General features: G+C 52.1%; 1 protein-coding gene across 1 annotated transcript in view; it reads right to left on the bottom strand.

Moving 5' to 3' along the window:
- The window catches only part of EPHX2 (epoxide hydrolase 2), a 31946-nt gene extending 29288 nt beyond the window's left edge, over positions 1-2658 (bottom strand). Inside the window, exon 1 of the mRNA XM_056114146.1 lies at positions 2522-2658. Coding sequence (XP_055970121.1) covers positions 2522-2622 — 101 coding nt within the window. The 5' untranslated portion in view covers positions 2623-2658. The remainder of the gene's footprint in view (positions 1-2521) is intronic.
- Between the last annotated feature and the right edge of the window lie 10953 nt (positions 2659-13611).

Here is a 13611-nt window from a genome sequence, read left to right as displayed (position 1 = left end):
ATGAGGAACATGACTGTGCCCACCCACCCATATTGTTAACCTGGCCCTAAGAGCAGGATATGTAAATCATTAACTGACATCTGTGAGCCCTACCTGAGGAGCCTGAGAAATGTGCTATACAAGGGAACTGTGCTGAGTGTGGGATTGCCCCCCCCCCCCAGTGTACTATTAGAACCCCTGAGTAGGGGTCAATAAATGGAGAACTGCTTGACCACCAGACTTCCCCCTTCAGTGGCTTTCTTTCTCGGTGGCGGCGACACCCAGAGGCTTCTCCCCTACCCACTCCCTCTCCTATAGGGAGTAAGTCTGGCGACTGGACTGGCCAGGACCCTGCCAGGAGACTCTGACCCCGGACCAGGCTGAGTCTCATCTGGGGTAGGTACCCTGGAGGGTGAGGGAGCGTGGGGGAGTCCTGAAAACCTCCAGAATCCAATCACCCCATGCTTAAAACCCATCTCCACAGGCTTAGGACAGTCTCATCCATGAGTGAATTGGTTGAAAAATTCAGGTATGAGGGTTTTGTGACTGAAAAATTCAGGTATGAGGGTTTTGTGACTGAAAAATTCAGGTATGAGGGTTTTGTGACTGAAATCTCAGACTCTCATGGAGTTTGGAATGGGAGCCCTCCCCCTTCTCCCTGTGCTTCCGAGAGCCTGGCAGTCATACCTACGAGCTGCTTCTAGTGTCATATATGCTCATTAATGGCAATGATCTGGAGATTCACAAATAAATCTTGGAAGAGATCAACAAGCGGCAGAGATGCCTCCAGACTCCAAAATCATCATTCAGTTAAAAATTTAACTCCAGGGCCGGAGCAATAGCACAGTGGGTAGGGCATTTGCCTTGCACGCGGCCGACCCAGGTTCCATCCCTGGCATCCCACATGGTCCCCCAAGCACCACCAGGAGTAATTCCTGAGTGCAGAGCCAGGAGTGACCCCTGAGCATTGCTTGGTGTGACCCAAAAGGCAAAAAAAAAAAAAAAAAAACTTAACTCCAGCTGTATCACCCTATTTAAAATTTTAGAATTCTTGGAGCATGCAACTGCAAATCTCATACTCTACACCAGTGATGTACCAGGAGTAGCACACCACATTAGATCGGGTGTAAAATGGAAGGTCACTGACCTCAATAAAAATAAATTAGCACACAAGGCTCAACTTGTAAAAACATGTTAGTAATCTCTTACATAAGGGTTTAATGAGATATAACAGGGTGAGATATAATAATCTTCACATATTTTTTCTAAGAAAATTTTTCTTGATCATTAGCAGATTACTCATAACGAGTAATACAAAATAAATTACTTAGGCCCTGTGATTGGGGCAGGCTTGGGTAGGTGGTGGCTGGAAAATTCAAAATAATAATGGTGGAAAGGCGTAATGGTGGTGGGATTGGTGTTAGAATATTGAACGTAATGAATTATTGTGAACAACTTTATAAAAATAAAGTTAAACTTAAAAAATAAAGAAGGTAAATCCCGGGGACCAGAGCAACAGTTGAGCAAGTAGAGTGTTTGTCTTGCATGTAGGTAACCCAGAGTTGATCCTCAGCATCCTATACGGTCCTCCAAGCACTGTCGGACTAATTCCTGAGTGCAGAGACAGGAGTAAACCCTGAGCACCGACTGGTGTTGCTCAAAACAAAAACCAACCAAACAAAAAAGAGTAGATTCCTCAGGAGCACTGAGTAATTCTGTTTCTAGAAAAAGGGGGTGGCCAGCCAAATTAGTTTGGAGGACTCTGCTCTAAAATTTGAGCTCCCTCTGTTTCCGCATGCATGCACCCTAGTGTTTGTAATGCAGATGGTGTAAGAGTCTGCAAAGTCCCTTTTGTCGCCTCCCCGCCTTCCTACAAATAATTTAAAGTGATTCTTCCCTAGGTGTTGCCAGGAGATCTTTCTTTCTCTGTGAAATAAATATATGCTCCTTTCTACTGAGTGCAGGAATGAGCACTGCTTTCTAAGTAGATAATGGGGGCTGGGGAGGGAGGAAAGAAAAAAAAATCAAGCTTAATCATACCCGGGTGTTAATAATCCCAGGAATATCCTGGCGTATTTCTTCTGGACATTTCTCCACATGTGGCCTTGCTCATAGTCTCACCTCTGGCTCCCTATGCGACCCACACACCTGTCCCTCAGGCATCTCTGGCGGCTGTTGCATCCTGAACATCACGTGTCCTGGCGTTGCAGGCACACAACTTGTTCTAGATGGCACAGGACTTCTCGTCTGGATCTCAAACCGTGTTTCTTAGACCCGTTTTGTTACATTTGTTACAACTTTGTTGCGGCTGTTTCCATGCAATCGCTCTCACTTTCAGGAACAAATCTGAATACCAGACCTGGTCCTGCAAGGCGAGGGGTAACTACTTCGCTTTCCGAAAGACAAAGGACGGCCTGAGCTCCCCGGCTACTGGGTTTAACCTTTCCCCTACTGCGAGCTGAAATCGCGGCTGGAAAAGCAACTTCCCGGCGCTGCCGGCGGCCCCGGCCCTCCGCACCGCCCGCCCGCCCGCCGGCCTTACCTGGGCAGCGCCAGCGCCTCCTCGGTGCGGCTCAGGGCGCGGGCGAACGAGGGCAGCACCAGGACCCCGTCCAGGTCGAAAATGACCGCGCGCAGCGCCATGGCGGCCGCGGCTCTGGCTTCCACCGGGGCCCCAGAGCTCCGACCTGGGCAGGGCGAAAAGGCCAGGGAGTCCACGGCGCCCGGGGGCCCGCCCACTCCGGCCCCGCCCCCGACCCGGCGGACCCCGCCCCCTGCCCCGCCCCTCAAGGCCTAAACAGGCCCCGCCCAACGATGCCCCGCCCAGGTCCCGCCCTGGCCACGCCCCGTCTAGGTCCCGCCCATATGTCCCCGCCTCCTGCCTTGGCCCCGCCCAGCCCCTTCCTTATCTTCCCTCCCCCCCCACTCCTTGGCCTTGGCCCTGCCTCCGCTCTACTCCCCTCCCCCCCCCCCCCCCCCCCCCCCCCGCTGTGTCCCGCCCCTACTCTGGCCAGCAGTGTCTCCTTCCTCCTGACCCCTGTTATGGTTTGCTGGCCTTGCCAAGCAAAGGCCTGTCTGTTTCCATAGAATGATTGCACTCATTTGTGGGATATGAAAACCAGTATGTGACTGATACCCAAGAACAGCAGAAATGAGGGCCAGGGAGATGGTCCATGGTTGGAAGCTGGCCACAACTTAGGGGGAGGGCAGTTAGGATAGGGAAGGGACCAGTGTAGCCATGCTAGCTGGAAAGGATCACACTGGACATGAACTCCGAGGGAAAGGGACAAACATGATAACCTCTCAGTACCTGTATTGCAAACCATAAAGCCCAAAGGGGAGAGGGAGGGGTGGGGGAGAGAGAGAGGGAGAAGGAAGGGGAGAAAGAGAGGAGGGAGGGGAGAGAGAGGAGAAACGTATCTGCCATAGAGGCAAGTGAGGAGGGGGTGCCACGAAGGAGGGAAACTGAGGTCATTGGTGGTGGGAAATGTACTCTGTACACTGGTGAAGGAACATTGTATGATAGAATCCTGAGCATAAACAGCTTTGTATCTCACGGTGATTTAATTTAAAAAAAAAAAAAAGGACCTATTTCCATGGGGTCACATTCCATCCAGGGCTTTCCAGGGTACCTTGGCTGTCCCAGCTCCATCTCCACCCCCCAATCTCCCTGGTCCTCCCAAGAAGGGCTGATGAGCCATATTTGGCTGACCACTGAGAGCAGGTTTGCTGGACAGTCCCTGTTCTGTCATGCATAGGACAGCTGTGAGGGGACACAGGTCCTAAGCATGACCAAAGCTCTTTCTCTCCGGGTTTAGATCCTTCTCATTGCGTTTGTGTTGGCTTACACTGGCATGTTTGGTGTTCCCCTGCTCCAGACTCCTTACTCGCAGTGTTTCTGGGATGAAGCAGAATGCTTTGTGTACAGTGCTCAGCCCAGGATACTTCCATGAAGCTGGAAGACATAGGCGTGGGGTTTGTGGACCCCGCTTTGCTGCCTTCTGCTCACCATCTTGGTGTGATTGGGGGCCCTTGAGTTGGGCTTTCTGAGGGCAGTGGCCCCTGTGCCTCTGCCCGTGACTCTGTGATGTGCTTTGGCAGAGAGAGGGCCCAGGACACGACACAGAAGGCCCTTCTCCAGAATGAGGCCCCGGAGCTTTGACCCGGCCACTCCCTCCCACCCGTTAGCAGACTGTTGTGGCTGATGTCCTAGAACTCTGATCTGCCACATTCTCGCTCCGACCCATCACCAATCTGTTGTGCGAGAGAAACGAAGGTGTGGGGGATGTTTGGTCCCGGTGAATGTGACCTTGCTTTCATCTTTGTCCCACAACGTCTCCTGGGGTCATCTATGAGGAACTTTTCTTGTGGCCTAAGTCCACTCCCACAATGCCGGTGAGCAGGCAGCAAGTCAAGGGGAGGGTGGGCAAGATGGACATTCGATTTGGGGTTGTTATTTGTTTTGTTTTATTTGCTATTTGGGTCACACTGATGATCCTCAGGGCTTCCTCCTGGCTCTGCACTTAGGAATCACTCCTGGCACTGCTCGGGGGAGCCTGTGGGATGCCAGGGATCGAACCCGGGTCAGTTGTACTATCACTCCCACTCCAGTCATTTGACTTTGGGCTTGGCTGGCAGGGGAGACGGTTTCTGAGCATTTCCAGTGGGTCGGAGTGGGCAGAACTCTTGGTGTTGCCACTTCCCTTGGGCCGGACCAAATCAAGGAACTCCTGCACGGCTGCGGGGCCTTGGGCTCGCCTGGCTGAAACAGAGCCTCCTCTGTCCCTGTGTCCAGGCTTGGGCAGCCCCTGTGTGACTCAATGAGCCCCTTTTTCTCTGCGGCTCAGCCCAGTGAAACAAGAGCCGCTCTGGGGCCTGGCTCTCAGCCAAGCCTGTTTCTGGCCTGGTTCCCAGAGGCGGCCAGCTGACGGGGGCAGAGGTAATGGGCTCCTCCAGGGCACCGCCTGCTGCTCCCCCCCCCCCCCCAAGTATTTATAAAGCTCTTGTGGTCTCTAGTTTTCTGTAGAAAAGTTTTCTTTTTCTGTTTCTGGACCACAAGTCCCAGCGGTGCTCAGGGATCACTCCTAGTGGGCTCGGGGTGCTGCCAGAGACCATCAAACCCAAGTTGGCTGTGTGCAGTCAGACGCCCTTCCCACTGTGTTATCACTCCGGCCTGGAGAGTTTGATTTGGTTTTAGTTTGGGGCCACACTTGGCAGTGCTGGGCGCTCTTCTGGCTCCGTACAGCAGTGGCTAGGGGACCACGTGGTTCTGGGATAAAACCCAAATCTCTCACATGCCAAGGATGCACTTAAGCCTTTGAGCTCAGAATTGGGTTTAACAAATGCCTGTTTGGGGGTGATTCAGCAGAGGTGAGACTTCAGCACAGGGAGGTAGAACAGCTGGTTAGAGGTGGCAGGGAGTGTCTCTTGGGGCCAGATGCTGGCACATTGGCCTGGTCTGCAGGGTGGGGTCTAGGCCCCTGTGAGTTACATAACTTCAGTAATTCAGTTTGGATGAGGATGAGAGGTCTCTGCTGCCCTTCAAAAAAATTAAACACATTAAATTTTTTTGTTAGGGTTATTTGGGGGCAGGGATGCATACCTGGCTATGCTCAGGGCTTACTCTTGGCTCTGTGCTCAGGGATCACTCCTGGCAGTGCTCGGGGGACTGTGTGTGGTGTTGGGGACAGATCGGGGGTCAGCCATGTGCAAGCATGCGCGTTACTCCCGGACTGTCTGTCTTTCTAGCTGCCCCCCTGCCGCCCCCTTGCTGCCTTTGGGGGGGGGAGGGGCGGGGTTGCACATTTCCCTCATTCTTCCCCACTGCTCTCTGGATGGGAAGCCTTCTTTCAGCGGGAATATGGGAGCTGAGTAGCTTTTTGAAATGTAAATCCTAACCCTTAGGTCTGCTCATTTTAATTATTCGAAAATATGTTTTAGACGATAGCATAAAATCAGAGATGGCGGCTAATGCGGGGTGACAATTCCGAAATTAGACCTGAAGCCGCTTGCCGGATGTAAGGAGCGCACGCTGAACTGGTTAGGCTCTCCTCCCCGCTCCGGCCCTCCCGCCCACCCTCTGCCTGCTCACCTGTTCGCTGGACTGGGGCTCCCTCCTACTTAAAACTGATTAATCCTGCGAGGTCAAGGGGTGGGTGTGACCTGCCACTTCCACCGTCAAACTGGAATTAAACCCACAGTCCTCCCTAACCTTTGCTTTCTTTCATGCCGCAGACACGTTTAATTTCTTTTATTCACTCAGTACTTGCGTGGTGTGTTTAACATCTGCCAGAGCAGTTCCCTTTTGGCTGAGAAATTTTTATATGACTTCGAGTAGCTAGGTATATAAAACACATACATGAACCAAACATTGACGGGCCAGATGCCAGAGTAAATTTGTTTTAGAGAGCAAGAGATAGCACAGGAGTTAAGCCACTTGCTCTGCACGTGGCCAACTCTAGTCCTTGCATTGCATTGGTGTCCCCTGAGCAGTCCTGAGCACGGAAACAGGGTGTGCCTCAGTACTCCCTACCTCTGCAAAAAGACACCAATTTATTTAAGAATACGTTCAGGGAGGGTGGAGTGATAGCACAGTGGGTAGGGTGTTTGCCTTGCACGCAGCTGAATCCGGGTTCGATTCCCAGCATCCTATATGGTCCCCTGAGCGCCGCCTAGAGTAATTCCTGAGTGCAGAGCCAGGAGTAACCCCTGAGCATCATTGGGTGTGACCCCAAAATAGCACTGTAGCACTGTCCTCCCGTTGTTCATCAATTTGCTCTAGCGGGCCCAGTAACATTGTGAGACTTGTTACTGTGTTTGGCAAATATCAAATACGTCATGGGTAGCTTGCCAGGCTCTGTCGTGCGGGCGAGATACTCTCGGTAGCTTACCAGGCTCTCCAAGAGGGGCGGAGGAATCAAACCCGGGTCGGCCGGGTCGGCCTCATGCAAGGCAAACATCCTACCCGCTGTGCTATCGCTCCAGCCCGACCCAAAAATACAAACAAAAAATATATAATTCAGAAACTCATGATTCATACATTCAGTTACGGGGCCCGATTGGACCCACCACTTAAGCAGGAAACTGAGATCATGAGGGTGAGGCCCCTGGGGTGGGATTCACGCCCTTATGAAAAGACCAGAGGGCTGGCAGTCAGCCTTGGGAAGAGGCCACCTGGGCCCCATGGATGCTCAAGGGCTGTAGCACCACTTTGTGTGAATGACACACAGGGTGGAGCCCCTGCATCTCACAGTCCCCTGAGCTCTACTGGAGTTCTCAGGACTGCAATGTGTGCGCCCCTCCCCCCAAAGCTAAACATCATGGGAGCACACAGGGAAACTACCACTGAGAAACCATGACGGGAGATTCCAGCTGAGCCAGCATCTTCCCAGCCTCCTGGTCACTGAGAAATAAAACTTCTGTTGTTGAAGCCACCCGACCTACATTATTCTGTCACGACTGACTGGATAACCCTGGGCATTAGAGACGCACAAATACGGAGGTGGAGAGGTAGCACAGCAGGGAGGGCACTCGCCTTTTACCCAGCTCACCCAGGATCAAGCCCTAAGCCTGCCAGGAGTGATCCCTGAGCACAGAGCCAGGAGAAAGCCCCAAGCACACCTAGGAGTGGCCCCCAAACCACATCAAACGTGCGTAAATACTTAAGATCAGCTCCGGAGCCCACAGGCACAGCTTGCGTTAGCGTAGTCTGTGCTCGGGGTCCCCCAGGCCTCTGGTCCCAGGGAGCTCCCTCACACGACTCACATGATCCCTTCTGTTTCCACCCTCTTGCTGGGATCCTCCCCCCAACACTACGAAAACCCTGTACAGGGGCGGGAGCGATAGCACAGCGGGGAGGGTGTTTGCCTTGCACACGGCTAACCCGGGTTCGATTCCCAGCATCCCATACAGTCCTCTGAGAACCGCCACCAGGAGTAATTCCTGAGTGCAGAGTCAGGAGCAACCTCTGTGCATTGCCAGGTGTGACCCAAAAAGCAAATAAAGCAAAAAAAGAAAGACAAAGAAAACCCTATACATAGTTGGCTCCCACAGTGCCCCCCCTTTTTTTTTGGATGTGGAAGGGGTAGAGCTATGCCCAGCAGTGCTCGAGGCTTACTCTTGGCTCTGTGCTTAGGGTCACCCCTGGAAGTGCCAGGGATTGAATGAGGCCAGTCCCATGCAAGGCGAGTGAGCTACCCACCGTACTATCTCTCCGGCCCCCCACAGCCCACTCTGATACTTCCTTTGTGGCTGACCTTGAGCTCCAACATGGGCAGCCTTTGGTCCAGATGCCCACTCCTCTCCCTGGGCATGCCAGAACCCTCTTTCTCTGTCGGCCTCATCTCCCCTCCCCTCCTCCCCCTGCTTTCCTCTGCTGGCTCCTCCCCATGTCCCCAGGTCCCTGAGTTCGGCCTTAAAGCCAGCCCTGGATCTTCTCCTCTTTAGGCCTGAGAGTCAGGGCGCAGCAGTCTGAGTCCAACAACCCAAGGGCCTGGAGCACCTGGTGGGAGCTGAGAGAGCGGGAAGAGGAGGTCCCAGCTCGGAAAGACACAGTTCATCCCTTCATCCAGCTGCTCTCATTACCCCCTCCTGTGGGAGGCAGCCTCGGCCTTGGATAGTGTGTGTCTCACACACACAGACAACCCCACACACACCCAGAATGGGTTTTCTGACTTCTGTGCACCCTTTAGCCCAGTTCTGTTGATATAGTACAACAAGATTTGGGAGGGGGTCCAGAGAGATAGCTCAGTGGTTAGTGCACTTGCCTTCCACGTGGCCGACCTGGGTCTGATCCTCAACATTCCATATCGTCTCCCAAGCACCGCCAGGAGTAATTCATGAGCACAGAACCAGGAGTAACCCCTGAGCATTGCTAGGTGGAGCCCACAAACAAACAAAATTTTTTTGTTGTTAGATGGGACTAGAGAGATAGTACAGTGGGTAAGCGCCAAAAAAACAACAAAAATTTTTTTTGTTTTGGCTTTTTGGGTCACACCCAGCAATACACAAGGGTTTCTCCTGGCTCTGAACTCAGAAATTACTCCTGGCTGTGCTCAAGGGACCATATGGGATGCTGGGAATCAAACCCAGGTCAGCCGCGTGCAAGGCAAACGTCCTACCCACTGTAGGACTATCACTCCAGCCCCAAACAAAAATAATTTTTCACGATCATGATCACGACCACCCTGTTGTTCGTCGATTGCCTCGAGCAGGTGCCAGTAACGTCTTCTTCGTCCTAGCCCTGAGATTTTTTTTTTTAAAGTGCCATATTCAAGGCTTTTTCAGGGTTAGGAGAATGAGACCCATCATTGTTACTGGTATTTGGCATATTGGGTATACCACGGGGAGTTTGCCAGACTCTGCCGTGTGGGCAGGTTACATTTGGTAGCCTGCCAGTTTGACTGAATTAGGAATGAGATGATAAGATGTCGCGCGGCCGCGAGCTGAGTGTGATGATCTCTGGATCCTGGCCGTTGTTGGAGTTACACGGCAGTTGGTGGGTGTAACTGTCTAGTTACTGGCAGGTCCAGTCCCAAACTATGCAGGCTTGGAGATCTCAGCCCCGGGTCCCACACACCTGGGTTCCTCTGTCAGTTCTTTTATGCGTGAGGCTCATCCAAGTGTGGAGAGTGGTCCCAGCATGGCCTTGGCTGGGCCTCGGTGGTCTTCAGCTGTTGGGCCCTGGTGGAGACAGTCAGGCATAGGGTAGGAGACTCTGCCTTGTTCTCTCCCAGGAGCTGAGTGTGATGATCTCTGGATCCTGGCCGTTGTTGGAGTTACACGGCAGTTGGTGGGTGTAACTGTCTAGTTACTGGCAGGTCCAGTCCCAAACTGTACAGGCTTGGAGATCTCAGCCCCGGGTCCCACACACCTGGGTTCCTCTGTCAGTTCTTTTATGCATGAGGCTCATCCAAGTGTGTGGAGAGTGGTCCCAGCAAGGCCTTGGCTGGGCCTCGGTGGTCTTCAGCTGTTGGGCCCTGGTGGAGACAGTCAGGCATAGGGTAGGAGACTCTGTCTTGTTCTCTCCCAGGAGCTGAGTGTGATGATCTCTGGATCCTGGCCATTGTTAGTGTAGGACTATCACTCCAGCCCCAAACAAAAATAATTTTTAAATTAAATAAAGTTTTTGCTGCACCACTGTGCTCACGAACTACTCCCAGTTCAGCGCTCATGGATTGCTCTCAACAATGCTTAGGAGAAAAATCTGGGGCCAAGGAACAACCAGGTCTCCACTCATAGCTCGTGTTTCGTAGTTTGAGTTATCTGTCTGGCACCAGACACATAAAATTAATGACACCCACCCAGTCACACCCAGGAGTGAGCTTTCCAGCTTTCTCTGCACCCCTTAGCCCAGTTCATATTAATTGACATCACCGTATCACTGTATCACTGTCATCCCATTGTTTGTGGATTTACTCGAGCAGGTGCCAGTAACGTCTCTATTCGTCCCAGCCCTGAGATTCTAGCAACCTCTCCGTACTCATCTTTCCCAACGATTGGAGGCTCTTTCAGGGTCAGGGGAATGAGATCCATTATAGTTACTGGTTTTGGCATATCGAATATACCACGGGAGTTTGCCAGGCTCTGCCCGTGAGGACGGGATACTCTCGGTAGCTTGCCAGGCTCTCTGACAGGCTATATATATATATATATATATATATATATATATATTTATTGCTCGAGCGGGCCCACTATCGTCTCCATTGGAGACTTTGTTGTTACTGTGTTTGGCATATCGAATACGTCACGGGGAGCTTGCCAGGCTCTGCCGTGTGGGCGAGATACTCTCGGTAACTTGCCGGGCTCTCCAAGAGGGGTGGAGGAATCGAACTCGGGTCGGCCATGTTGGCTGCGTGCAAGGCAAATGCTATATATATATATATATATATATATATATATATATATATGATTTGTTGCCTACTGTCGAACTCCATCAAACATGGTGTGGTAATTATGGAAAATGGGTAGGAAGTGTCTTATGATGCGTCCAGAAATATGTTCACTCATATGTGAGGCTCTGCCTGAGTGTCCAGAAAGCGACCTGGAGCATGGTGGCGGTTGAGTAGTAGAGATCGGCTGCTGGGGCTAGATCCCTTAGGGCGGGGAGGGCTCTTTCCCACCCCCCTGTGGGGACCCCCGAGTGAAAACAGCCTGGCACGGAGTCAATATGAATTGACATATTAAAACAAAAATGTAAACAGCTCGTTAGTACTGAGAGTTTGATCAATGGAAATCCAAGGACAATGATGACAAGATACCAGAGATACCAATTCTGATCTAACCATCTTTTTTTGTTTGTTCTGAGGGTCACACCCGGTTATGCTCAGGGGTTCCTCCTGACTCTGCTCAGAAATTCCTCCTGGTGGTGCTTGTGGGACTGTGTGGGATGCCAGGGATCGAACCCAGGCCGGCCACATGCAAGGCAAACACCCTCCCCACTGCACTATCGCTCCTGCATCAAATCTAACCATCTTTATCAACAGTGCAGATTGTGTCTGCCTCTATTTTTAACTTTTTATTAAAACCACGGGCTAGAGCGATAGCACAGTGGGTAGGGTGTTTGCCTTTTACTCATCCAACCCAGGTTCAATTCCTCCACCCCTCTCAGAGAGCCTGGCAAGCTACCGAGAGTATCTTGCCCTCACGGCAAAGCCTTGCAAGCTATCTGTGACGTAATTCGATATGCCAAAAATAGTAACAAGTCCCACAATTTGTTGTGAGACATTACTGGTGCTTGCTCGAGCAAATTGATGAACAACGGGAGGACAGTGCTACAGTGCTATTAAAACCACACCACGAGACTTGGTATGCTGCCTCACCCCCCTCTCTCTCAAAAAAAAAAAAGAGCCAAGTCACGGATGACCATCCATTAGACCCAACTCAATTCTCTGCCCGACTCATGACTTTATATGAAGCACATACATGTTTAATTAACCGAGTGATGGACTCTGTAGGAAATGGCATTTCAACACAACACTGGCCGGAGCAGCAGGAGGGGCTGCTGCCCAGGGCCACGTTCACCTGGTTTCATTCAGACCAGTGCTCTTGCTGGCCCAGGCATGGCTGACTCGGTTCGAATCCTGTCCTCTCTCAGTCCCGTGTCGGTGTTATCCACAGGAATAGACCACAGTCCAAGTTGGCAAAGGTCCCTGTGGGATTTACCATTTGTGAATACAGAAAAATTATATTCTAGTGTTCCAGATGACCAAGATGAACCAAATCGCCCCAACCACCTCCTCTGCCCGTCTCTCACCCCCAGTGCAATTCCCCAACTCCCCTATCGTTAACCGCACCTCCGCCTGCCTCGCCTGCCTTGAGTGCCAGCAGTGACTGGCTCTCTCCTCTGCCTCCATGCTCCTGCCCTTACAGCCCTGTGTGGACACCAACAGCCTCTTTCAATGGGACTGAGACTCTCATTTTCCTCTGTGACATCATTCCCAGGTCCGCATGCCTTACCATACCCAACGAATACAAATTCTGGGTCAGCTTTTATTTTCACACTTGCTTTGTCTTAGGACAACACCCAGTGGTGCTTGGGGGCTGCTCCCCACTTGGTCGGTTCACAGGAGTTGTTCCTGGGGGTGCTCAGGTCCCTGTGGTACTGAGGGTCAAACTGAGTAGTCTGCATGTGAAGCATGCACTTGGCCCCTGGACCCGTCCCTCTGGACAATCCTGGGGAAGCTTCTGCAACAGTGAGGTGTGAGCATTTATTTGGGTGCAGTTGGGGTTCCGGTCTCACTCCATGGTAGTGAGTGAGTGACTATTGGCTCTGTTTGGGGGACTCTGAGGTGCCAGGGGGTACGGAGGCAAGAACCCTAACCCCTGTGCCACCTCTTTGACCCCAACTGGAAGAATTCTTGTTTTCACCAAAAGCTACAGAGCTGGGTGTGCGGAGCCAAAAAGTGGGATTTAGAGGGCGGTGTGTGTGTGTGTGTGTGTGTGTGTGTGTGAGAGAGAGAGAGAGAGAGAGAGAGAGAGAGAGAGAGAAAGACAGAGAAACAGAGAGACAGAGTTAGAGACAGAGAGAGACAGAGAGAGAGGGAGAGAGAGGGAGGAGGAGAGAGAGGGGGAAGAGTTGGGGGAGGGTCCCAGTATCTCAACTCTTTCAAACTCATTTGGTAATCTCCCCCTTTGAAGGTGGCAGGACGCACCCCTCAGTGGAGACGCCAGCACCCCCTTCCTCAGCTGCATCTGCGTTTGGGTCCTGGACACTTGGTTAGTGGGTTGCATCCATCCTGCCCTTTGCGAGCCGAGCTAGTGACCCAGAGCAGCAGAGACAGAGGCAATGAATTTTGGCGGCAGCAGCATCAGGCAGGCAGGGCTGGTTCCCAGAGATGAGCTTCTGTGTGGGCTCTGCAGCGGGGGAGGACGGCATGCAGGGGCCAGTGGAGACAGGCGTGACCTCAGCGGCAGCCGGGCTGAGGCTTTCTCGGGTTCGGGTTCATCTGTGTCTCAAGGGGTTCCCAAGAGGACAACTGTGGATGACCCATTGTCCTTCAGTAAGATTGTTTTCTGCTTCAGTTGCTTGCAGCCAAGATCCCTGACCAATCCTTCCTTCCTTCCTTCCTTCCTTCCTTCCTTCCTTCCTTCCTTCCTTCTTTCTCCCTTCCTTTCTTCCTTTCTCCCTTCTTC

This window comes from Sorex fumeus, unplaced genomic scaffold (assembly GCF_029834395.1).
Source record: "Sorex fumeus unplaced genomic scaffold, SorFum_2.1 ptg000024l, whole genome shotgun sequence".
NCBI classification, from domain to species: Eukaryota; Metazoa; Chordata; class Mammalia; order Eulipotyphla; family Soricidae; genus Sorex; species Sorex fumeus.
This window is presented reverse-complemented; position numbering and strand designations above follow the sequence as displayed.